The 25,454-nt window shown below is 34.7% G+C and overlaps 1 protein-coding gene across 5 annotated transcripts in view; it reads right to left on the reverse strand.

Annotated features, from left to right (window-relative positions):
• Positions 1 to 10,463: 10,463 nt before the first annotated feature.
• Positions 10,464 to 25,454, reverse strand: part of Nr3c1 (nuclear receptor subfamily 3 group C member 1) — a 107,614-nt gene continuing 92,623 nt past the window's right edge. For all 5 annotated transcript variants that reach the window (XM_047554941.1, XM_047554939.1, XM_047554942.1 and 2 more), the window contains exons 7-9: positions 21,752 to 21,882; positions 11,989 to 12,146; positions 10,464 to 11,440 (exon numbers count right to left, since the gene is read on the reverse strand). In XM_047554941.1, the coding sequence (XP_047410897.1) occupies positions 11,288 to 11,440; positions 11,989 to 12,146; positions 21,752 to 21,882 (442 nt within the window). In that variant the 3' untranslated portion in view covers positions 10,464 to 11,287. The remainder of the gene's footprint in view (positions 11,441 to 11,988; positions 12,147 to 21,751; positions 21,883 to 25,454) is intronic.

The following is a 25,454-nucleotide window of genomic DNA, read 5'->3' on the forward strand; positions in this document are numbered from 1 at the left end:
TTTTCAAAATAGTCCCTCAATAATCTTCTGGATTTCAGAATTTTCTGTGGTGATGTCTCCTTTTCATCTTCTAATTTTGTTGATTTGGGTCTTTTCTCTAAATCTTTTGGTTGCTTTGGCTAGTGGTTTATCAATCCTGCTTATCTTTTCAAAGAATCAGCTCTTTATTTTTGCTCTTTTGTATATTTTTTAGTTCTTTCATTAATTTCAGCTCTGTTCTTAATTATTTCCTGTTTCTCCTGGTTTGGGAAATAGTTCCTGCTTTTCTAGGACTTTGAGGTATAGCATTAGTTATTTTTTATTTGAAATTCTTTTTTCTAAATGTGAGTGTTTAACACTATAAACTTTCTTCTTAGTTCTGCCTTCATAATGTCCCAGAGATTTTGGTATGTTGTATTGCTGTTCTTATTTGTAAAAAATTTAAAAATTTCTCCTGTGATCCATTCCTCATTTGCAAAATCTCATGTGTTTGTGGTGTGTCTAAGTTTTCTTGCTATTGCTTCCTAATTTCAATCCATTATGATCTGATAAGAGGCATGGGATAATACCCATTTTTGTGTGGTAAGTCTTGTTTTATGCTCTGAAATACGGCCTATTTTGAAAAGGTTCCATGAGCTGCTGAGAAGAAGGTGTGTTTAGCTTTTAGTGAAATATTCTGTAGATGTCTGTTAGGTCACATTTGATTTGTAGTATCATTTAGGTCAGAGGTGTCTTTATTATGTATGAGTGACATGCCTCTTGTTGACAGGGTGTGTTAAAATACCAAGTATTATTGTATTGGGGTCTGTTTGGAACTTCAAATAGTCAAGAAGTGTTTCTTTTATGTAATGCAGTGCACAGACTTTTTGAGCATAGATATTTACTATTGTAAAAGTAAATCTTTTGAATTGTTTCCTTTAACACTGTATAGTGGCCTTCTTTGTCTCTTCTAATCAATTTTTGCTTGAAATCTGCTTTAGAATAGGTACTTGTACTTGTTTTCAAAATTCATTTGCATGGAATATTTTTTCCATCATTTTACTTTTAGTCTGTGGATATCTGTGCCTATATGTGTCTCTTGCAAATGGTCTGTGGTTGATTCTTCTTTTTAAATCCATTCTACCAATATGTCTTTTAATTGGAGAGTTGAAACCATTTATGTTCAGTTATTATGGAGAGTTCATTATCTTTTTGTCATTTCAGTTTGTTTCATAGATTTAATTCATAATTTTCATTTGCTCAATTGCTCTTCTAGAGAGCTGCATCTGTTTAAGAGCTCTGAGGTTTGTTTTTGAGTTCATCTTTGTGTAGTATTCCTTTAAGTATTTTCTGTAGTGTAGTGTTTGGTGATCATGAATCCTTTAGTTTATCTTTATCATGGAAAGTTTTAATTTCCTCTTCAATTCTGAGTAATGGCTTTGCTGGATATAGCAAACTTGGCTGGCAATTGTTTTCTTTCAGAACTTAGTTTACTCTTTCTAAGCCCTCTTGGATTTTATCTAAGAAGTCTGAAATAAGTCTTATTGCTGTATCTCTAAATGTGATCTGACATTTTCCTCTTGCAACTTTTAATATTCTGTCCTTACTCAGGCATTTTGATTATAATATGCCTTGGGGAGGTTTTCTGGGTCTTATTTGGGTTTCTATATGCCCTCAGTATGTGGATATTCATCTCATTCCTTAAGTTTAGAAAATTTTATGCTCTTCACTGAAAAGGTTCTTACTGTCATTAGCTTGTATTTCTGTACCCTCATATATTCTGATAACTCTTAGGTTTAGTCTCAATATTGTCCCAGAGTTTTTATATTTTGCTTGTGGTCTTTAATTTTTTTCCCTTTACTATCTACTGAGTGTTCCAGTTCAAATACTCTGTCCTTGAGGTTCTCCTTTCTGTAATCTGCTCTAGTGGTGCTACTTCCAAGTGAATTTTTTATTTGATTTATTTTCTTTCATTTCCATGATTCTGATTTATTTCCTTTCAGAATCTCTATTTCTTCATTGAAATAGTCTGTCACCTCCTATAATCCCTCTCTTAATTCATTTCTTCGATAATCTTTTAGTTCATTGATCATTTTAATAATTTAAAAAAGTCTTTCTCTGGTATTTCATCCTCTTCCATGTTTGAATGTTCCTTTGCTGGGCAACTGTAACTTTGGGGAGGATATTTGTTTGCCTATTTTCTCATGTTTCAGGGTTTTTGGACCCATTGATATAGATTCCTTTTTCTCTCTGGGGAGGCTGTCTTTTGGTGTGTAGTTGTGTCTTCTGTATTAAGTTCTGTGTTGTTGATATCTCTCAGCTCCAATATGTGGGCTCAGTGTAATCCATTTCTTAGTATCAGCCACCAGTGCCTCTCAGTTTGCTGCTGTAGAACTACTGAATCAATTCACTCTTGTAGAGTTGCTGTTACACTGTAGGCTTTTCTGTGCCTTCTTTTTGGAATCTTTCTTTGATTTTGCTGTAGAAGTAAATGTCCAAGAGGGACTTAATGTCCCCTTCTAGTAATCTCTATTTTTGACTTATTTATTGGTTTGGGGTTTTGGTCTCTCCTATTCTATGTGGTAAAGTGTGGTTAAAGCTTGAACAGGATTGGTGTTTGTATGAAGGAAGATGCACTGTCACTTTACTGAGTTATGGGTGTAATTCAGTAAAGGATTCTCTACCCTGTGAGCTCACAGTATATCAGTCACTTCCTAGCTCCTGTTAGAAAAGGAAACAAGACAATAGCAACACTCATAGTGGTCAATATACGGCATTAGAACAAATGTCCAGTGTCCACTCTGGCATGCACACCCTAATTACTGCAAAAGGAGGAATGGTGGGGTCTGCATTGAACTACAGCAACAATAAGCAGCCATGACCTAGATCTAACATTAAACAACAGGAGTCAACGGTGCCTCCCCCAAGGCTAATAACTGCTACAATATGAATGGGGGGAGGTCAGCAGTTATATAAATTAAATCATTCTGAAGGATAGTAAAATTACAGTTCATGAAGAAGAACAAAAATGTGCTAAGAAGGTGAGAAACAAAGTTAAAAATGTTCAAAAGGTGAACAGAGGTACCAAGCGGGGTGGGGGGTAGTAAGTCAAGGTTATAAAGAAAGAAGATTAAAAAAATAGAACAAATGAATTTAGTTATAGAAGGGAGAAGAGAGGAGAGAGGAGTAATGAAAGAAAAAATAAGAGTCAAAACAGAGAAACAAAAAGTCAGACCCAAACACACGCAAAAAAAAACCTTATCCCTCTAAGGCCAAAACAATGTGAAATAACAGCTGATCGATGAAAAAAATAAATAAATATAGAAGGAAAATATGACTTAAAAAAAAGAGAAATAAATGAAGATAGGCATGAATTCCCAAGTTGTGGAACACCCACAGCCAAACCGACACATACTGACACTCGTGCTTGATGGAAAAAGGAGAAAAGAAAAAGAAAAAGAAAAAAAAAAAAAACAGAAGAAAGAATGTCTTTCAGTTTCCTCTTGGGCCATACAGCCCGTAGAACAGAACTGGGGGTTGTTAAATCCATCTTCTGTCACCTGGAGTGGGCTAGACTGAAGCTGGTTGTATTGGTTCTCAGCGTCCCTGCTACCAATCTAACTTGGAACAGAATGGGAGGTAGTGACAATTGGAGTTTTGTCTGTTCAAACCGGGTAGATGGCCTCCTAAGAGCAGTGCCGCTTCAGGGTTCTATATAGTTCAGGCAGCAGCCATTTAGTTCTGGCTGATGTTTCAAGCTTCGCCTTGCGGAGTCTACTGGAGCAGGAACAGTTCCACCAACCTGTCAGGCAAATGTTGACTTTTGTTGGGCAGCTAGGAGAGGGTCCCGAGAGCTGCACGCTTGTGGCTCTTCTCATACGTGCCACCACCTACAAATGTGGTCTTCCCAGGATAGACTTGTAGTGCAAATTTGCCCTCTTGTCCAGCTCCTGTGATTTCTGTGGCTAATCCCCAAAGCTTCCAAACCCCAAAGGAAAGTGAGAAGCATCAGTCTCCCCTGGGCATAAGCCCCTTTTGTGTCCGCCTCAGTTGTGCGAGAATTGTAGATCTCAGACACAAGCAGGGAAGTAGGCGGGAACACTCAATTTCAGACCACCCCTCTGTTCTACAGGGGCCCCTGGGCCAAATTTTCTTCACAAATTTGGTCTTTCTTTCTACTTGGGTTTCTGCTTCCCTCAGCAGTGGGCTGGTGCTGCAGGCTTGTTAGCTGGATTCCCCAGATGTTCTTTGCTGTTCTATGTTCAAAGACCACGGATTTCTGTCTCTGTGATTCTGATACTGAGATTTGGTGAATCTCCTGTTACCCACCTCACTGAGAAGGGTGTTCCTACTGCTTGGTTTCAAAGTCCCAGCATGAGTGGAAGTTCACTCTTCCTCTTCTTCTCCATCTTTTTCCTCATCTTTAAGTAGTTTCATGGTTTGGATTTTAAATTTAGGTCTCTGACCCGTTTTGAAGCATTTTTGGTTAAGAGTGTAAAGTTTATGTCTGGATTCATCTTCTGCACACAGCATTCAGTTATTTCAGCATTATTTGTTGAAAACTCTTGGCTTCATTGTATTGTCTTTGCTCCTGTGGTGATGATCAGTTGATGTATTTATGTGGGTTCATTTCTGGGCTCTGTGTTATGTTCCATTGGTTACTGGTCTGTTTTTTGCCAATACTACACCTCCTTTACTATTATAGTCTTATGGTAAGTCTTCTCTTTCAATAACGCTCTGCCTGTTCTAGGTCTTTTTCCTTTTCATATGAACTTAAGAATTGATTTGTTGATGTCCACAAAATAATTTTCTGGTATTTTGATTGGGATTGCATGAATCCATAGATCAAGATGGAGAGAACTGACTTCTTGACAATATTGAATCTTCTATCCATAAACATGGAATGTTGCTGTTTATTTCCTTGTCTTCTTTCATCAGAATTTTGTAGTTTTCATTATATAGATATGCATTTTTATTAGGTTTATATGTAATTATTTTATTTTGAGGGTATTATTATAAATGGTGTTGTATTTTCAGTTTAGAATTCAACTTGTTGATATTTAGGAAAGTGTTTATCTCTTCACTTTGTATCTCTCAACTGTTTTAATTACTTTTTAGTTCCATGAATTTATTCTTCATGTTTTCCACATAAATAGCCATGACATTTGTGAGCAATTTTCTTTCTTCCCAGTCAGTATACCCTTTATTTCCTTCTTGTATTAACCTACAATTCCAGTGCAGTATTGCAAAAAGAGTGGTGACAGGGAATATGCTTTTCTTGTTTCTGATCTTAGTGGGAAAGTATCGAATTCCCACTGTCAAGTACAATGTAACTGTAGGTTTCTTTGGAAATAGTTCTTTATTAAGTAGAGAAAATTCACTTCTATTTCCAGTTTCCATTTTAAAGTTTTATCTTAGATGGGTGTTGGATTCTTTTCAAGTGATTTTTCTGAATTTTGATATGATCATATAATTTTTCTTCTTAGGCCTGTTGATGTGGATTACACTAATTGATTTTCAAGTGTTATACTTTGCATGTCTGGAGTAAATTCTATTTGGCTATGTTGTATAATGATTTTTTTTATGTGTGGTTTACCAATCTTTTGTTTTTTGCCTGTGTTCATGAGAGATATTGGTATGCATTTTTTTTCTTGTAATGTCTTTATCTGATTTTGGTATTAGGGTAATACTGGCCTATTGGAATAAGTTAGGAAATGTTCCTTCTGCTTACATCTTATGGAAGAGATTTGATATAATTTCTCTTAAATTTTGGCAGAATTAACCAGTGAATCCATCTGCGTGTAGTGCTTTCTATTTTAGAAGATACTGATTCAACTTATTTAATAAATAAAAACAAATTTAGGTTGTCTTTTATGTGAGTTTTGGCATATTTTATCTTTCCAATAATTGGTTCAATTCATCTGTTATCAACTTTGTGTACATGGAGTGTTTCATAAACCTGATTATTTAATGTCTACAAGAACTGTAGTAATGTTCCATCATTTCTGATAATAGTAACTTGGATCCTTTTTTTTCCTTATCCTGGCTATATGCCTATTAATTTTCATTTTTTTCATAGAACCAACTTTAGGTTTTACATTTTTTCTATTGATTTCTTGTTTTCCATTTCATTGATTCATTTCCATTTCATTGATTCTCCAATTTTTAAACTTTACTTACGCTTACCTTATTTCCTAAGGTGGATGCCTAGATAACTGACTTTGTGATCTTTTTATCTTACCAATATGTGCATTCTATGCTATAAATCTCCAAGTACTGCTCTGGCAACTCATAAATTTTGAATAATTGGGTTTCCATTTTCAAGTAGCTGAAAATAGTTTAAAATTTCTCAAGATTTCTTCTTTGATCCATGTATTTTTAATTTTGCAATATCCATGTTTTTTGATTGTCCAGATTTTTTTTTATTGATTTCTAGTTTAATATTATTTTGGTTTGAGAGAAGACAATATAATTTCCATTCTTTTAAATTTATTAAGGTATGATTCATGGTCCTTTGAATTCTGTTCCATTGGTCTATTTGTTTTTTACACTAGTATTACTGTTGTACTGTGATTTTATAATAATTTTTGGAACCAGGCAGAATTCACTTTTTGTTCTTTTATTTCATATATTTATATAGTAGTCATGTAGCAAATGATCATTGCACATGACAGATAAGTCACATTTGGTTTTTAGATCATAATAATTTCTTAGTGATTAGTCTCTTATGGAAAAAAAGTATTGGAAAATTTGTCAGGTCACCAATTCATAGATAAGGCATGAACATAGCATGTTTTAGAAAATACAAAGTAGATTGTATATAATAGCTGGGTCCCCTCCCTCCAGTCTTTATCTTCTGTATTGCAGAACACTGCTACATTTATTAGGTATATGTTCCCTCTTCTTAAAGAAAGTAAATTTTAAACTAAGAATTTTGACTAGATAACTTCAATGTTATCTTTCATGATGGACATATTTGGAGCGGCCTCAGAAGTTAGTTTTTCCTTCCTCGAGTACCTTCTGTGTGAACAGGCCACAACCATTTGAGGAATGGATGTGATCATCTTTGGGTCCTTGGCAACAGCTCATTTTGAGTTTGTCGTATTAGCAGGCACACACTGCCATTTACGTCTCACTTTATCATTTCACTGATCCTGAAGTGATAACTACCTTCAGCAGAACAAAGAGGGGGGGAAACAGGAAGATTGGAACTGCACAAGTTCTACAAAAGCATGGTGGGAGTCACGTGGTAAAAAGCAGATCTGTTTTATTATGATGTTTCTCCATATTTGGCATTGCTGTAAATGGCTAACTAACATTTACTGCCAATTCAGTACAAATGTGTGGTTTGATAATACCAGAACAGCGAATTTAAATGAAAAATAATAGTTAAACATTTCCACACAAAATATTACAGTCTGACATTTCACTGCATAGGTAAAAAGACATTTTTTAAACTACAGATTATTATTCAGCATGAATAAAAAACTACAACTTTTATTTTTAAACAGGAGTCACTGGTTTTAATTTTTACACATTTTAAAATTACTGTGATAAAAAATAATGAAAAAGCTTCTTAATAATGCCATACACAGTATAATATAGATTTGTCCCCATTATATAGCATTTGTTTAATATACAAAATAGAATATTGACACACTTGAATCTATATGTAGTTAAGCAAGTTATTGGAGGAGGGTATTTTCATACAGCCTTTCATCGGAAAACAAAATCCTTCTTTCAGACATTTTTTAGAGAGAAGCTAATCCTTTCCTGAAAACCTCGTCACTAATCCTTAGACTAGGTTGATTGAAAATAGTCTGGAAAATGATAAAACTTCTACCCAAAGTGGTTAAAAGTGTTTCCATATGCTTTTATTTCCTCTTCCAACACTGAAACCAGGCACATTAAAAACACATTCATCTACAGCTACATTTGTTGGGGTGACCAACCAAGATCAAAAATCTCACTGATGGTTACCATGATTATTGGATTTTTGACAGACCAAAATATAAAAATATTGTTCATTTCATGGAGATGTAGTTTTAATATGTTTAAAAGGGAACTAAAATAAGACTTAATGTAAAATTGGAATTGTTTCTCCTCTCCCCTTTCTCTCCTCCACTGCCCCCCAAATTCTGAAGTGAGGTTTTCATTCGTGTGCTTGCCCAGAGTCTTATCCTATGCTCATTATCATGCTCTTTGAAGACCCTTGCCAATCGTGTTAGTTTTCCTTTTGGAGGGGCCAAGTCGCCCTGCCCTTCCTCCAGGAGAAGGCAGGTGAGCTCCTTTAGGCGATCCTTCCCCAATTTTGCACAGATGGGTATATATACCCCCAAGCGTCAGTCCTTCCTCCTTAGTTCTGATTGTATAGTATCCCACAGTAATGTCTAAAAAAACATCGAGAGGATCACTTTTTTCTACCAGTAATTAAAAACATTTTGCAGGATTTGTTGTGAGTCATCTAGGCCTGCCACCAACTCTTAATGGAGTCACTACAAACCTTAGTAGTTAAGGATGGCAAAAAATGACACACGTAGAAAATAAAGCTGCTTTCAAACAGCACTCTTTTTTTCACTGAAGTCTACAATTAGGCTTAAAATTCAGATAATCTTCTTTCCCACATGTTCTAAAAGAGTACAGCTTCTTTTTCCATTTAATGTAAAGCCTTCTATACTTGTTTTATGAATGTCAGTGGACTTTTTGTTGACAATAAAGTGCACATATCCTGTTTTTTAAATTCTGAGTTCTATTTTTTTGAAAGCCAACATTGTTATGACTGAAATAAGACTAATGTGTGATGTGTTTTCTGGTTTTAACCATAACATACTATAAATGAATAATAATCTACTTTTAGAGAAGCTCTTTTTGAAACTTAACACTGTCACTGATAATATTCAAGTGGTATTTCTTAGGCACCATAAATTTCACATCCAGTTGGGTTACAAACCATCTTAAAGAGTTTTGAGATCAATTTAAACCATTAGGAAAGGAACATTCCCTTTTAGAGAGCATTCAGAAAGCAAAGGATTACATTTTTTTATTAAATAATTTCTTCAAAATACTGAAAATAACAAACAACATTCAAAAGCATTCAAAGAAAACATAAACATGTCCTCATTCTACTTAGAAATGACTCTTGTGGTAGGGTAGAAAGGAATTAGTGTATTATTGGCATCCTATGGGGATTCTGCCCTATTTACATATTGCTGGTACCTCTATGCATATTATTGCCAAACTTCTAAAGCCTCTGTTTTTAAAACCTGTTGGACAGGCAGTATGTGAAAGTAACCCTGCTATTTTAGATGGTGCCTGTTAAGTATGTAAGCACCACCTTCTGTCCCCTGCTTACACACTTTAGCGCAAAGAGATTTAGTAAACTAAACCTGCGCTGACAGACTCACTGCTGGAATGAGAGGGGTAGTCAGAATGGGGGGCAGAGGATTACTTCCTCTGTGATCTGATTGGGTCAGAGACTCAGCAACCTTCACTTGAACATGGGGCCAGTTTTTGTCTCCTTCCCCTAGATCAAACCTGTTTGGTTTCTGAGACCACTGCTACCTGTATGAATGCTTGTACACACTATAAATCATATAGGTTATCCATCAACATTTCTTTGACCCCTACAAAAAATATATAACATGTCGTGATAAAACAATCTCATCTAAAAATCATTCTTATTTTACACTATACAAGCTATTTTACAATCATTTTAATAAATTGCATGTAAAGCTGCAGTAGCCCTTCCCTTCCCAGATTAGTGAATACCAATATGATATATATCTGAAACTATAACTAAATATAAAAATATATTAGAAGTTTCATTTTTAATATTAGATTTTCAGTTTTCTATTACACAAATAATTTGGCCACCTTGAATAGAAATCAGATTTCTTGTGGCTTAGTAAATATGTTATGTTTTGAGTTTACAGAAAGTTGGTAAGGTGCACACAGAAAGGGCTACTACAGCTTCTGTTTTGTTTAAAATGACAATTCTTAACAGTGAGGAAATTCACAAGACTTGTGTTAAATTCTATGGCACACGTAGGGATGTGTAGTTCTACAAACATTGATCTCTGACGTTCAGTTCTAAATTACAAAAATCAGTAGCTGAGCTTTCCTGTATTACCAGGAAAGATAGACCAATTGGTGACAGATGGGAATGTGAAAATGGGTATCTAGTCACTTCTGCCATATTAGATATTTAGTTTTTGGGTGAAGTTCAATGAGAGGAAATTACTTGGTCTGATTAAAAATCTCTCAGCTGAGTTACAACTGTTATCTGGAATCATAACTTTTAAGAAGTTATACAAACTACTACAAAAGGTCCTGGAAGAGAATTAGATTATCAACTTTCTTGCCATCTAACCATTGCAGAGATAGGGCATAAGGTACAAACAGGGCCTCTTGGTAGTTATTACTTTTTAAAATTAGTCTTTTGCAACCATCATCCACAGTTTACCCAGGAGGTCACTGGACTGAGGTGCTCTATACCAGTTAGGACGGTTAATTTGCACAACCTATATAGTTCTCCACTGAAGCAGATATATACAAAATATGAGCTTTTTTTTTTTTTTTTGACAAGAATACTGGAGATTTGAGTCAATTTTTGTGGTCTTCTGATAGCTAAGTGCCATCAGGTTAGAAGCACCAACCCATTTTCACACAAAAGATTAATGTTTTAGAGTTTATTTAGGAAAGCTATGAACTAGCTGCCCATCTTAAACAGCTGTACAGTAACTTGAATACAAAAATTATGTAAGAAAAAAATGAGCAAGCGTACTTTACTGAATATAAAGGAAAGTGTTAAAACTAGACAGTAATAGCTATAAAAGGCACAACTTCCCTTTTCTGATATACACTTGTAAACTTTTTTCAGGTTTCCATGCATAAATCAAAAATGCTATCCTAACTATACATGGGGAAATACGTCAACAAAAAGTCTAGAAATTTTATCCAGCCAACTGAAAAGTATGAGCAGGAAGTTCATCACACAGACTTTGGGCACTGGTGGTTTAGGTGCCATCCTTTTCTGACAGTAGAGATTGCCCCTACATTATTGTTTCTAATATCTGGGATACACCACTGAGTAAGTTTCACTATCTACTTTGCCATCACTTAAACAATGATGACTCAATTGCTTCTGTTGCCAAATCTTGGCCCTCTATAAACCACATGTAGTGCGTATTTATAAGGAGAAAAGAAACAGACAGAAAAAAAAAAAAAAAAAAAAAAAAAAAAACAAAACCTCTACAGGGCAAATTGGTAGTTTGTACAAGAAAAGCTATAAATTTAACTTTCTTTAAGGCAACCTTTCTTAGTAAGGCAGTCACTTTTGATGAAAGAGAAGTTTTTTGATATTTCCATTTGAATATTTTGGTATCTGATTGGTGATGATTTCAGCTAACATCTCTGGGAATTCAATACTCATGGTCTTATCCAAAAATGTTTGGAAGCAATAGTTCAGGAGATTTTCAACCACCTGAAAGAAATGAATGATTAGACTTTAGAACAGAACAGTATGAACATTTCACACTCACCTGTCCTTTATTTTTAATATCTGACCTGAAATATATGAATCTCTACTGGAATTCTCCAAGTGAAAAGAAGTTTAGTGAACTAAAATAAATATTAAGTACTAAAGTCTTTTTGAATTCCTTAAATTATATGTAGAATTATATGGAATTAAGTATTTCATGATGAGCTGTAGTACCCGAAATATACAGAAGTCATATTTTTCTAATTTAATAGATCATTCATACAAAAATGGAATTCTACCTTTTAAAACAGTGGGGCTAAAGTCTGTTATAGCATGGTACTATTTTATACATGACAAGATTGAAATAACATTTCATAATTGGACTTAGGTAAAAAATATGCAAAATCGAAGTTCACAAATTGAACTCAAAACATCACCAAAATCCACAAACTGGGGTTGAAATAATTAATATATATGGTATACATTAACCAAAGCATACTTTATGTTCTACAGAATCATTGTTATAGTTGACTTTATGGTTTGATACTTACTTCATGCATGGAGTCCAAAAGTTTTGTCAGTTGATAAAACCGTTGCCAGTTCTGACTGGAGTTTCCTTCCCTTTTGACAATGGCTTTTCCTAGCTCTTTGACGTAAGTCATTCTAATTTCATCAAACAGTTCTTGGCTCTTCAAACCTTCCTTAGGAACTAAAAGGTTAAGATGCAGTTAAATTCAAGAGTTTCCTTGCTATAACTTTTCATACACCAAAAAGGACATTTAATATCATGGTTTGTATCCTCTAAATGCATTCTATGCATTTTCAGAGGGTTATGAGACTATAGCCAAGAGAGAATATATGATAATAGAGAAATGGAGGTCTTGACCTTGGGTTTCTAACTTACAAAATGGGGCTGTTCATCAAAAACTTTTGATGACAGAATAATAAAGTGATCAGTTAACTTTGGCTGTTGTTTTGCACAAAATTATAGTTTTGTGATAGAAGACTTCAACAATGGTTATTCTTTATAGCTCTCTCTCTATATATGTATATATATTTGGTTACAGATGAACACGATACCTTTATTTAATTTACTTATTTTTATGTGGTGCTGAGGATCGAACTCTGTGACTTACCTGTGTTAGGCAAGCACTCTACCACTAAGCCACAACCCCAGTCCCAACAATGGTTATTCTTTAACTGATTTATTCCACCAGTTATATCTTGGAACATCTGTGATATTACCAGTTAATTAGAACTTTAAAATTAGAATATATTTTTAAATGTCTAAGCATACTAAGTTGATAAAAAAGAAACATGGTTTTTATTGTAGCCTATAGATAAAAGCCTTAGTAGGGAGCAGATTATCTGCCTTTATGTACTTATGAGTATTAAAAGTAGTTCATGGAATCTGGATTGCAAAACTGGAATAAAACTAATTTGTGGTATATTAATCTTTAAAAATTAGTGCTAGTAAGAAGGACAATGAACACAGGGCTAGTCATGATCAGTTGATCTTGCAGAAAGACTTTTGTAAATTGTTTAATTTCTCAACATTTGCTCTCAGGATTACTGGTTCTGTGTTAACAGTGGCTGGGGAGAAATATAGGATTTGGTGGTAGATATTAAAGAAAAGCTGAATGTTTAATATAAAGGCAGATTTCTGAATTTTAGGACTTCTTGGAGACATTATGTACTCTCCAAACTTCTGTTTAAATACTCTGTTGTCAATGATTGTGTTCATGCCACAAGGACAGAGTGGTTGTGATAGACTGCAGAGTTTAAGGTGTTGGCCAACTTGCCCTTTAAAGTCTGCCATCTCTTATGCCATACAAAGAGTATATCCTTTTACTTCAGCCTTTCAATGTCTTTATTTATATATTCTTGTAAATATCATAAAGTTGGTTTATTTGAAAAATCCAGTCTTTCAATTAAGCTTGTAGTTCATCTCTACAAATAAAGAAATTATTGATAGAGTTAAGTTTGTTTGTACTACCTTATCATGTTCTTTCATTCTTTTGTTTTCTATTATCCCACTCCCCTTTTGCCCACAATGGTTTGGTAATTTGCATATTATAGTGGTTTTCCTTGAAATTTAAACACTCATTCTTAACCTATCAAATTACCCTTTGTCCTTATATGCAGTTATTGTGTATTTTAGTTCTATTTTTAACCTCTAAAGACATTACTTTACCCTTATTTTATATAGAGAATATTTGCTTTAAATATATTTATGTATTTACCACTTTGTTGATTTTTTATTCCTTCTTAAAGATGTGGTTGCTTTCCTTTAACCTGAGTTTATCATTTAATGCTTTTCAGTGAAAGTCTATGGTGGCTAACAATACTTTCACCTTCGTTTTTTAAAAAACAGAATGCTGATATATTTAGACCATTTAAATTTAAAGTGATTGTTAATATAGGTGGATTAACATCTGCATTGGTAACTGTTTTCTACTCATAATACTTTCTTGTTTTGGTTTTGGATTTTATCTTGTCTGCTTTTTTCTACCTTGTTTTTATTGAGCATCTCATGCTTTCAGTTAGTCTTCTCTCTTAGCATATCAATACCACTCCTTTTGTTTTTAGTGGTCACCCTGGAGTTTCCAGTATGTATTTACAATAAATTTATGTCCCTATGTCCCTTTTCAAAAAGTACTATACCACTTTATAGACTGCAATGCAGGTACCTCTTAACAGAGAACTCCAAATTCCTCTTTCCTAATTCTTATAACTCTGCTGTTGTTCATTTCACTTATCCATATGCGTTGTTCATTCAGTACCTTATTATTACTTTGAAGTTATCAGATTAAGCAAAAAAAAAATTATTTTACCTTCATTTATTCTTTCTCTCATGCTCTTCCTTTCCTATGTAAATCCATGTTCCTGACACATTTCCTTCCTTCTGAAGAATAGCTTTGAACATTTTATGCAAAATAGGTCTAATGGTGGTGACAAATTTCCTTTATTTCTTATTTGCTTTTGAAGAATAATTTTGCTGTATAACCTATTCTAGGTTGAGAGTTTTTTTTTTTTTTATACAGCACTTTAGATATTTTATTTAACTCTCTTCTTGCTTGAAGGCTTTTTTTTTTTTGGGTACTGGGGATCGAACCCAGGGCCTTGTGCTTATAAGGCAAGCACTCTACCGACTGAGCTATCTCCTCAGCCCCGCTTGAAGGCTTTCTGATGAGAAGTCTGATTTAAGTCATATATAAGCTGATTTTTTTGTGTTACTTTTTCTGCAGTTTCAGTAGGATATGTTAAGGTGTAGATTTGTTGCTTTTTATTTTGTGTGATGCTTTCTGAGTTTTCAGATACGTTTTGGTGTCTGTCCTTAATTTTGGAAATTTCTCAGCTATTATTACAACTACTTCTTGCTTCCCCCCCCCCTTTCTTCTGATATCTCCAGACACCAAGATATGTAACACCTCATGTAATTGTATCCAGAGTTCATGAATACTGCCCCCCCCATCCAACCCTGTCCCATTCTTGTTTCTCTTTGCATGTGAGTTTGGGAAGTTTCTATTGATCTTCTAGCTCACTGATTCTTTCCTTGGCAGTGCCCAGTTTACTGATGAACCCATCAACAGCAGTCTTACTTTTTCCCTTCAGTATTTTTAATTTCTAGCATTTCCTAAGAGAATTCCTTAGCATGCAAATATACCCATCTATATTTGCACGTAGTCTACTTTTTCCATGAGAGCCCTTAACACACGGATCATAACTGAATTCCATATCTGATAATTCCAGTATTTCTGGATTAGTTTTGATGTTTGTCTTTTCTCTTCAGACAGTGTTGATCCTGCCTTTTAGCATGCCTGGTGACTTTCTGTTTTTGTTGAAAGCTGGGTGATATATCAAAACTGATGTAATCAGGCTTTTGTGTGTGTGTGTGGGGTGGGGGGAGGTGTGTTAATCTGAGTAGGAGCTGAGCTGTATTTACTGTTTGTTGTAGGTGCTAGAGGTTTCAGTTCCCTTGACCACCCTGCCAGGTCACCCACCAGCTTCTGTTGTCTTTGGGTTTTGAGAACTTCTTAAATAGCTTGTCCTGAAACTCTCAGTTTCAATCCACCATTATACTGAAGCCCTGTTGATAAGGTGGTTATAGGTGCTGGGGAGGGGAAAGGTTTTAAAATACTTCTGATTAAATCTTCTTCTCTTCCTCTACTAGCCAACTAGGCTTGAATCCCTGGGCTGCAGCTTTCAAAAACATTTCTTAAACTTTTTTTAAAGTTTCTCCCCTCCTATAAGAGAAAGGAAGGCTCGAAAGAGCTGGAATCCTCCCTGTGCCTTTACTCCAGGCCCTGATAAAGTTGTTTTTCAGAGGGAAGGCCTTGGCTATGGAGAACACTCTCCAGGTATTTCCAAATGTTTACTTTTCCCCTTCCCACCATTAATAAATAAACCCAAAACAAAGGAATTTTTCTCTCATCTTAACCATGAATAACACGTAGAGTTTCTGAAGATAAAATCCAAGTGTGGGGGAAATGCCCTAAGACTGGATTCCCAGGAGCTTTTAACTCTCAAACTAGTCCTCACTCAGCCTCTAGAAATTAATCAAAATTACCTTAGTCTTCCTATCAGTTTGCTAGCTCTGGTGGCTCTGTTCCCAGTAAGGTGACCTTGGTTGTGATCTCAATTTGACTGTTTCTCCAGATTTTGAGGTGGTGGTTTGCCCTGTGACCCCAATTCTGATATTCTCTCTCTCTCCATGTGTGTGTGTGTGTATATATATATACACACACACATGTATATGGTGTGTGTGTGTGTGTGTGTTATACTTTCAGGATGTATATTATAGCCTTCTTGAAGTTTTCTTGTACATGTACACAAACATGTACACTTTAAAAAATTGTATTCTGGATGATTTCTTTAGATCTATATTTTGTTCAAGAGTCTAATCTGCTTTTTGATCCACCCATTGGTGGATCACTTATATTTCCAATCGTTGTCTTTAAATGTAGTAAATGTACTAATTTACCAGGTTCTAAAAATGTCTTTAAAGAGAAAGTTAGCTTCAAGAGTAAATCTTACCTCTTTGAATTTCTATCTTTACTTAGTTCTTAAGCCCAGCATTGCAGTGGAAATTTAGGGTACCTATTCTAGTATTCTATCAGAATAAAAGTCTGTATCATAAGGTAAAAGAATCTGTGATATACACTAGTTTTTCTTATCCACAATGGAAAAAAAAACATGAATAGCTCAGTGAGTTTGATATGTATAAAATTTAGACCCTAACTCTGTATAAATTGCTAGTATCCAGACAATGAACTATACCTTGTATCAGTCAAAATCATACTCAGAACTTTATATAACTGTTTACTCAAGTTAATTTCTTTAGCAAGTACATGTTATAGGTAACATTCTCTAGCAATGATCTTGTAGGGTTTTTTTTATTTTTTAAATTTTTTTATTTTTTTATTTTTTTTACGTTTACATAGGGTAATGATGTTTATTTTATTTTTCCCCTCCCCCCCACCCCTCCCACCCCTCTTTTCCCTCTACACAGTCCTTCTTTCCTTCATTCTTACCGCTCTCCTTAGCCTAACTCTAAACCTAACCCTAAACCTAATGCTAGCCCCTCCCACCCCCCATTATATGTCCTCATCCGCTTATCAGCGAGATCATTTGTCCTTTAGTTTTTTGAGATTGGCTTATCTCACTTAGCATGATATTCTCCAATTTCGACCATTTGCCTACAAATGCCATAATTTTATCATTCTTCATTGCGGAGTAATATTCCATTGTATAAATATGCCACAGTTTCTTTATCCATTCATCAACTGAAGGGCATCTAGGTTGGTTCCACAATCTGGCTATGGTGAATTGAGCAGCTATGAACATTGATGTGGCTGTATCTCTGTAGTATGCTGATTTTAAGTCCTTTGGGTATAGGCCAAGGAGTGGGATAGCTGGGTCAAATGGTGTTTCCATTCCAAGCTTTCTGAGGAATCTCCACACTGCTTTCCAGAGTGGCTGCACTAATTTGCAACCCCACCAGCAATGTATGAGTGTTCCTTTTTCACCACATCCTCGCCAACACCTATTGTTGCTTGTATTCTTGATAATCGCCATTCTAATTGGGGTGAGATGAAATCTTAGGGTAGTTTTGATTTGCATTTCCCTTATTACTAGGGATGTTGAACATTTTTTCATATATCTGGTGATTACTCGTACATCTTCTTCTGTGAAGTGTCTGTTCATTTCCTTAGCCCATTTGTTTATTGGATTATTTGTATTCTTCGTGTAGAGTTTTTTGAGTTCTTTATAGATTCTGGAAATTAGCGCTCTATCTGAAGTATGGTTGGCAAAGATATTCTCCCACTCTGTAGGCTCTCTCTTCACATTTCTGATAGTTTCCTTTGCTGAGAGAAAGCTTTTTAGTTTGAATCTATCCCAGTTGTTGATTCTTGCTTTTATTTCTTGTGCTATGGGAGTCCTGTTAAGGAAGTCTGATCCTAAGCCAACAAGTTGAAGATTTGGACCTACTTTTTCTTCTATAAGATGCAGGGTCTCTGGTCTGATTCCGAGGTCCTTGATCCATTTTGAGTTGAGTTTTGTGTAGGGTGAGAGATAGGGGTTTAATTTCATTCTATTGCATATAGTTTTCCAGTTTTCCCAGCACCATTTGTTGAAGAGGCTATCTTTTCTCCATTGCATATTGTTGGAACCTTTGTCTAGTATGAGAAAATTGTATTTATTTGGGTTTGTGTCCATGTCCTCTATTCTGTACCATTGATCTACCTGTCTATTTTGGTACCAATACCATGCCGTTTTTGTTACTATTGCTTTGTAGTAGAGTTGAAGATCTGGTATTGCAATACCCCCTGCTTCGCTCTTGCTACTGAGGATTGCTTTAGCTATTCTAGGTTTTTTATTCTTCCAGATGAATTTCATAATTGCTTGCTCTATTTCTGCAAGGTACATCATTGGGATTTTAATTGGAATTGCATTGAATCTGTATAGCACTTTAGGTAGTATAGCCATTTTGACGATATTAATTCTGCCTATCCAGGAACATGGGAGATCTTTCCATCTTCCAAGGTTTTCTTGAATTTCTTTCTTTAGTGTTCTGTAGTTCTCATTGTAGAGGTCTTTCACCTCTTTTGTGAGATTGATTCCCAAGTATTTTATTTTTTTCGATGCTATTGTGAATGGGGTAGTTTTCCTAATTTCTCTTTCTGAAGATTCATCACTTATGTATAAAAATGCATTGGATTTATGAGCATTGATCTTGTAACCTGATACTTTACTGAATTCACTTATGAGTTCTAGAAGTTTTCTGGTGGAATTTCCAGGTTCCTCTAAATATATAATCATGTCATCAGCGAACAGGGATAGTTTGAGTTCTTCTTTTCCTATTCGTATCCCTTTAATTTCTTTGGTTTGTCTGATTGCTCTGGCTAGAGTCTCAAGGACGATGTTGAATAGAAGCGGTGAAAGAGGACATCCCTGCCTTGTTCCAGTTTTTAGGGGGAACGCTTTCAGTTTTTCACCATTTAGAATGATATTAGCCATGGGCTTAGCGTAGATTGCCTTTATAATGTTTAGGAATGTTCCCACTACCCCAATTTTTTCTAGTGTTTTGAGCATGAAGGGATGCTGTATTTTATCAAATGCTTTTTCTGCATCTATTGAAATAATCATGTGATTCTTAACTTTAAGTCTGTTGATATGGTGAATGACATTTATTGATTTCCGAATGTTGAACCAACCTTGCATCCCTGGGATAAAACCCACTTGATAAACTAGGTTATGGAACATTTTCTTCCTTATTAATGTTCCTTGCAAAGACAGTAAGAAAGAATTTAGACTGTGTGCTTTGGAAATGGTTAGATGGATGTAATCATGCAATATCCATAGCTCAAAGTTATTTGGCAACTATGAATCCACAATACTAATGGAATGAAGATTTTAATAGCAATTACATATTTGCTTATTGGTATATAAAAAGAATTATTCAGTCATTACCCTTGGTGTTCTATAAACATTAACCTGATATGTAATTTTTACTGGAATGGCCTAAAGTTTACAATTCTAACTGGTTCAAAGACCTTCTTTAAAAAAAAAAAAAAGATTTAAGAGTTGTTTTAAGTTTATAGAAAAATTGGGAGGAAGATAGACATTTCTCATATACTCCCTGTTCTCCCCACTATCAATATTCTCCCATGAAAGGGGTATATTTGTCACAGTTAATGAACCTACATTGGCATATCATTATCATTCACAGTTTACATTTGGGTTCACTCTTGGTAGTGGATATTTTGTGGCTTTATATTTTGTATAATGACATGTATCCTCCACCATTATAGTAACATACAGAGACCCTCATTGTCTTGCAAATCTTGAGTTCTTCCTGTTCATCCCTAACTCCTGGTCTTAATTTTTTCATAGTTTTGCTTTTTATAGAATGTCACATAGTTGGGATCACACAGTATGTAGCCTTTTCACATTTGCTTCTTTCACTTAGTAATGTACATTCCAGGTTCCTCTGTTTCTTTTTAGTGTTGAATAATGTTCCATTGTCTGAATGTATCACAGTTTATTCATTCACTGAATGAAGGACATTTTAGTAACTTCCAAGTTTTGGCAATTAGGAATAAAGCTTTATTCCTAATCTATATTAGGATGTTTTTATGTGAACATAAGTTTTGAACTCCTTCAGGTGGATGTTTTTATGTGAACATAAGTTTTGAACTCCTTCAGGTAAGTACTGAGGGATGTAATTGCTAGATTATGTGGTAAGAGTGTTTAGTTTTGTAAGTCACCAAACTGTCTTCCAAAATGGCTATTCCATTTTGCAGTCCCACAAGCAATGAACAGAGTTCTTGTTGCTCTATATTTTCTCTAGCATTTGTGTCTTTTTGCTACTTTAATTTCATTTCCCTGAAGATATATAATAGGTAGCAGATATTTTCATATGCTATTTGCCATCTTTCTTTTCTTTATAATTTAAAAAAATTTTTAATATTTTAAAAATTTATTGTACATGACAGTAGAATGAATTCATACATTTTGATAGATCATACATAAATGGAGTATAATCTCTCATTTTTCTGATTATACGTACTGCAGGATCATATCAGTCATACAGCTATACATGTACATGAGGTAATAGTGTCTGTTTCACCTCGCAAGCACAAGGCCCTGGGTTCGATCCCCAGCACCCAAAAAAAAAAAAAAAAAAGAAAAAAAAATAGTGTCTGTTTCACTCTACTATCATTCTTACGTCCATACCCCTTTCTCCTCCTTTCACTCCTCTCTACCTAATATAAAGTAACTCTATTCTTCCCTACCTCCGCTTATTGTGAATTAGCATCTGCATATCAGAGAAAACATTTGGCCTTTGGTTTTTTGGGTTTGGCTTATTTCACTTAGCATGATATTCTCTAACTCCATCCATTTACCAGCAAAAGGCAGAATTTCATTCTTCTTTAAAGTTTAGTAATATTCCATTGTGTGTGTGTGTGTGTGTGTGTGTGTGTGTTTGTGTGTATTATTATGTCTTTATTATGTCTTCTTTAGTGAGGTGCCTGTTAAGGTCCTTGGTCCATTTTTAAAAAGTTGTTTGTATATTTTGGATAATGGTTCTTTATATTAGATGTGCCAGACCTTTCTTTTATTACTTACTGAAAATTGCCACATAAAGTACTACAGACAAGATGATTTGTATTTTTGAAAGTTTTCTAGTTTCAGTAAGTAATATCTTTGCTAGTTGAAAATAGTAAGTTTAAATGTCAGCAACCTTATCAAACTTTCAAGTTAAAAAAAAAAAAACTCTAGGGGCTATTTTCAAAAGATAGAATAGTTCTGTGCAGAGTCCAGTTCGAATCTGCAGTAATACCTTTTTTAGGTTATATCTTTTTCTTATATGATTTCATATATGTGTTAATATTCATTTTGTAACCTTTTTCTTCTATAATTTCATATATGTGTTAGTATTCACTTTGTAACTACAAGTAACAGTGCAATAGAGAAATTAAATCATTGTTGGCTTTCTTTATCCTTGTCTCATATACTGATGTTATCTAAGATCAAAGGAAGGAAGAAAGCAGTCTGCACAAATTCTGATCAACTGTGATCCCTGTGTAGCTCATATAACTATTTCTTCTATACCTATTTGTCTTAATCTGGGTATCAATGAATATTACTTATAAAATTTTACATTTATGAAAATCATCTACTTAGCAGAACACAGTAATAGAACTATTAGCAATTTATATATAAGTAAATCTTTGCTTCTAGATTTTCATATTTCATACTTTTGACATTTTTAGAAATAAATTTTAGAAGTATATATATTCTACCAACCTGAAGAGAGAAGCAGTAAGGTTTTCATACAGAGATATTCTTCATAAGATACCTGAAGCCTTTGTAACTCAGAGGAAACATATAGCATATGTTTACATTGGTCGTACATGCAGGGCAGACTCATTCTCTGTCTGTGAGAGACAAATACGAGTGAGTATTAGAAAGAAATAGTGCTAGTTCCAAAAACAGTATATTTCATTTGCTTTACAAAATTATGAACTCATAAACGACAACATAACTACTGCTATTAATGCTAATTCCTTAGGAAACCAGAACTTTGGAAAACTTAGAAGTTGTTTCAAGGTCTAGAGTAAAGAGACTACTGAATAAACCAATTTACATATTGCATTGTCAGGTATTGCATTATTTACTTTAGAATTTATCAGCAGTTGCTCAGTTAAAATCAAGGCTTAACCCTTGAATATGGCTAGTTAGACAACAGTTGTAGATCTTAAAATCAGAGGTTGCTTTTCACAGCATTACTTTCTAAAGACAAACATGTGTGACACTGTTTATAGTTAGGCAGAGACCAGACTTTCTGATACCCCAAATCTGTGTGATAATAAATGAATCTTTTTTAATTAAAAATTTTTTTTTCAAACCCATAATGGGGTAATAATGTCTACTTCATCTTCCCATCCTCACTGCCCTACCCCTTCCCTCACTCCTCTCTGCATAATCCAAAGTTCCTTTATTCTTCCCTACCCACCCCTGAGAATTCTGAATACTCAATCAACTCTTGATTATGATTCTCAACAGTCACTATCTCATCTATGATTTTCGATTAGATCTCTAAGGTTTCCTGACTTTTCAAATGACACTAAGAATCTGAAGTTGTGCCTAATTCATGACTTTTAAAATACTCTAGGAAATTTTGCTTTTAATATTTTTATTAGAAAGTGATTTGGACAGAAAAAAAGTTTATTATTTTTCTCCACTGAAGATGTGGTTATTTTTATATAATAAAATGAATTAAACATGAATTGTATGCTGCCAAAGTGATCTTTCATGGTTCTTCAAATGTGAAACTTCTTACCAATCCCCTAATAAAGCTATTTTCCTAGGAGCTGTGTTTTTCCCTTTTTAGTTTCTTATTCCTGGCTAGACTCCTCATATAACTGAAAATGTCAACAAAGTTATAGTAGAGGAAGTAGAGAAGGTATACTTGTTGGCTGTAAAAAAAAAAAAAGTGTATATCTATATATATATATTCCCCCCCCACACACACAACATTGTGACTTAAGGGAAACCATGAGAGACTGACTGATACAAGCTATACTTAGAGTCAGAACTTGAATGTATCCTTCCTTATATCCCAAATCTGCCTGTTGGAGACACCATAGCGGTATGAAAACACAGTGAAAAAAAGAGACAGAGGCCCGCCCATCTAATACAAGCAACATACAGACACAAAAATAGGAAGTAACAATGCTATCTTCAGTCAAACACTGAGTAAAAATAATCCTTCAACAACTAGTTAAAATATTTGAAAAGTTCTCTTTCATATTTCATAGCAAACATGAAACTAAAGTAAATTTCTTGGGAAGATTCTGTTAATTTCCACTTTTATGTAAGGAACTGTATATGGTTATGACTACTTAAATCTAAATGGGAATGCTCTAAACATAAAAACTCTGAACTAGGTTACTTTAGTTTTACAAATGAAAAGGATATGTTGGTGTTTTATGTAAATCTCTTCATGGTTTTAGTTCTAATTAAATGATCCTAAACTTCTTATTAGAAAGTGCCTGTAAACACAATGGCATGATACTTTTAAAAAATATGGTTGGGTTCTAAAATGAGTAACAATGTTCTGACTTTTCATAAAAGCTAAATGTATTTACCAGTTAATTTAAAATTGGATCAAACAACTAATCTTATTACATTGTGATGTGGTGGTTTGAATAATCCTCTTTTTGGGAAGAGGGTCAAGGTGACTTCTTTCTCTGACACACATACTGAGAATACGTCTGTGTGAAGCTGTGGTAGAGCTACTAACTGAAGACTAAGCTATGGCCCCTTTTTAGAATGCAATTATTTGAATACAGCATAGGTATTTCACCTGCCTCGTCATCTTGCTTCTCATTACAAAGTGTGGTTCTTCTCCTTTGTGTCTCAGCCTAATCCAAGAAACTATTAGCTACCCTATCTAAACCAGACCTCTCTCTAATAAAATCTCCATCACAGTCAAATTCTGAAATTATTCTATGTATTTAGTGGTTATCTGTGTCTCTCCCACTAACATAAATAACTGAAGATCAGGAATCTTATTTTCTTGTTCTTTCTTATAGTCATGTTATTAGGAGTATGATGACTATTTGTTGTTCTCCTCAAATCCATTCTGGCTGTTGCTTGGTCCTGGAAGAACCTAAACTCTATTTGATGACCTAGGAGATTCTGCTTATCTTGGTCACTGTTCACTTCTCTAAACTTGTATCTTATCCTTAGTGTCTTCTCAATTTCTCACCGTCAAGCTTGTTTCAAGGAGTCTTTGCACAGCCTTGAATAACCTCTGCTTTCACATCTTCCCTCTCTCTACCTTCTTCACAGTCACACTATTGCATCATGGCTCTGTGAAATAAATTGGGTTATTTATTTGAATTCCCCTATCAGGATCCTCATCTAGTTTATTCACTATTATATTTCACTATCCCCCTAACAGTGCCTGGCCCTTCGTAAGTGTTCAAATACCACTGAATGAATACAGTGCTGGAAAATAAAGTATCACAGATGGAGAAACAATGCCAAGTTTAAAGTAAGAGTTCAGCTATAATATTTAGACTAGTTCCTATGCAGCTAGCTTAGTAGTAGAGAAATCTGAAATCTCACCGTATATTGTTTTCATTTATCCTGTGAGGTATAAGGTCTTAGATTTATCTAGTAGTAGTAGTACAAGGAAGAGGTGTTCTGGATCTAGGGTTCCCCTATTACCTCTGGCTTCTATCACACTGCTTAGGATTCTCTTATTAAATGATCTGGGGATATTATCACCTAGTTCCTACTAAAACACTTTCAGTGTGTTAGCTTTTCTTTAACTTCTACCTATTCTTTTTGAACCTGGAACATCCAACATTATTATGTTTTCATATATGCATCTCCCTAGGCTGTCCTCAGTGCTCTCAAGTCTCCTTTCCTCTTTTCTCTAAACATGTCATATTCATCCCATGTTATGCAATTAAACTCCTTGCTACTCTGGACATATTCTTAATATGTCACCCAGTTCTGACAACAAACAATCAATGATGGATTTTCTTAAATAGAGCATAGTGGGACTAATTATTCTACTAATGTGGTTTAAGATTTCATTAATTTGGGGGAGGAAGTCTTAATAGCATCCATAGCACATGTTATGGTTTGGATGTGAGGTGTCCCCCAAAAGCTCACATGAGAGACAGTGCAAGAAGTTCAGAGGAACAATGATTGGTTGGAAGAGTCTTAACCTAATCAGTGATTTAACCCCCCTGATAGGGACTAACTGAGTGGTAACTGAAGTGGTAGGGTAGGGCTTTGGGGTATATATTTTGTATCTCGAGAGTGAAGACTCTCTCTCTCTCTGCTTCCTGATGATGTGAGCTGCTTCCCTCTGCCATGACTCTTCTGCCATGATGTTTAGCCTCACCGTGAGCCCTGAGGAATGGGGCTGGCCTTCTATGGACTAAGACCTATGAAACCGCGAGTCCCCAAATAAATGTTTCCTCCTTTA

This window comes from Sciurus carolinensis, chromosome 6 (assembly GCF_902686445.1).
Source record: "Sciurus carolinensis chromosome 6, mSciCar1.2, whole genome shotgun sequence".
In the NCBI taxonomy this organism is placed as follows: domain Eukaryota; kingdom Metazoa; phylum Chordata; class Mammalia; order Rodentia; family Sciuridae; genus Sciurus; species Sciurus carolinensis.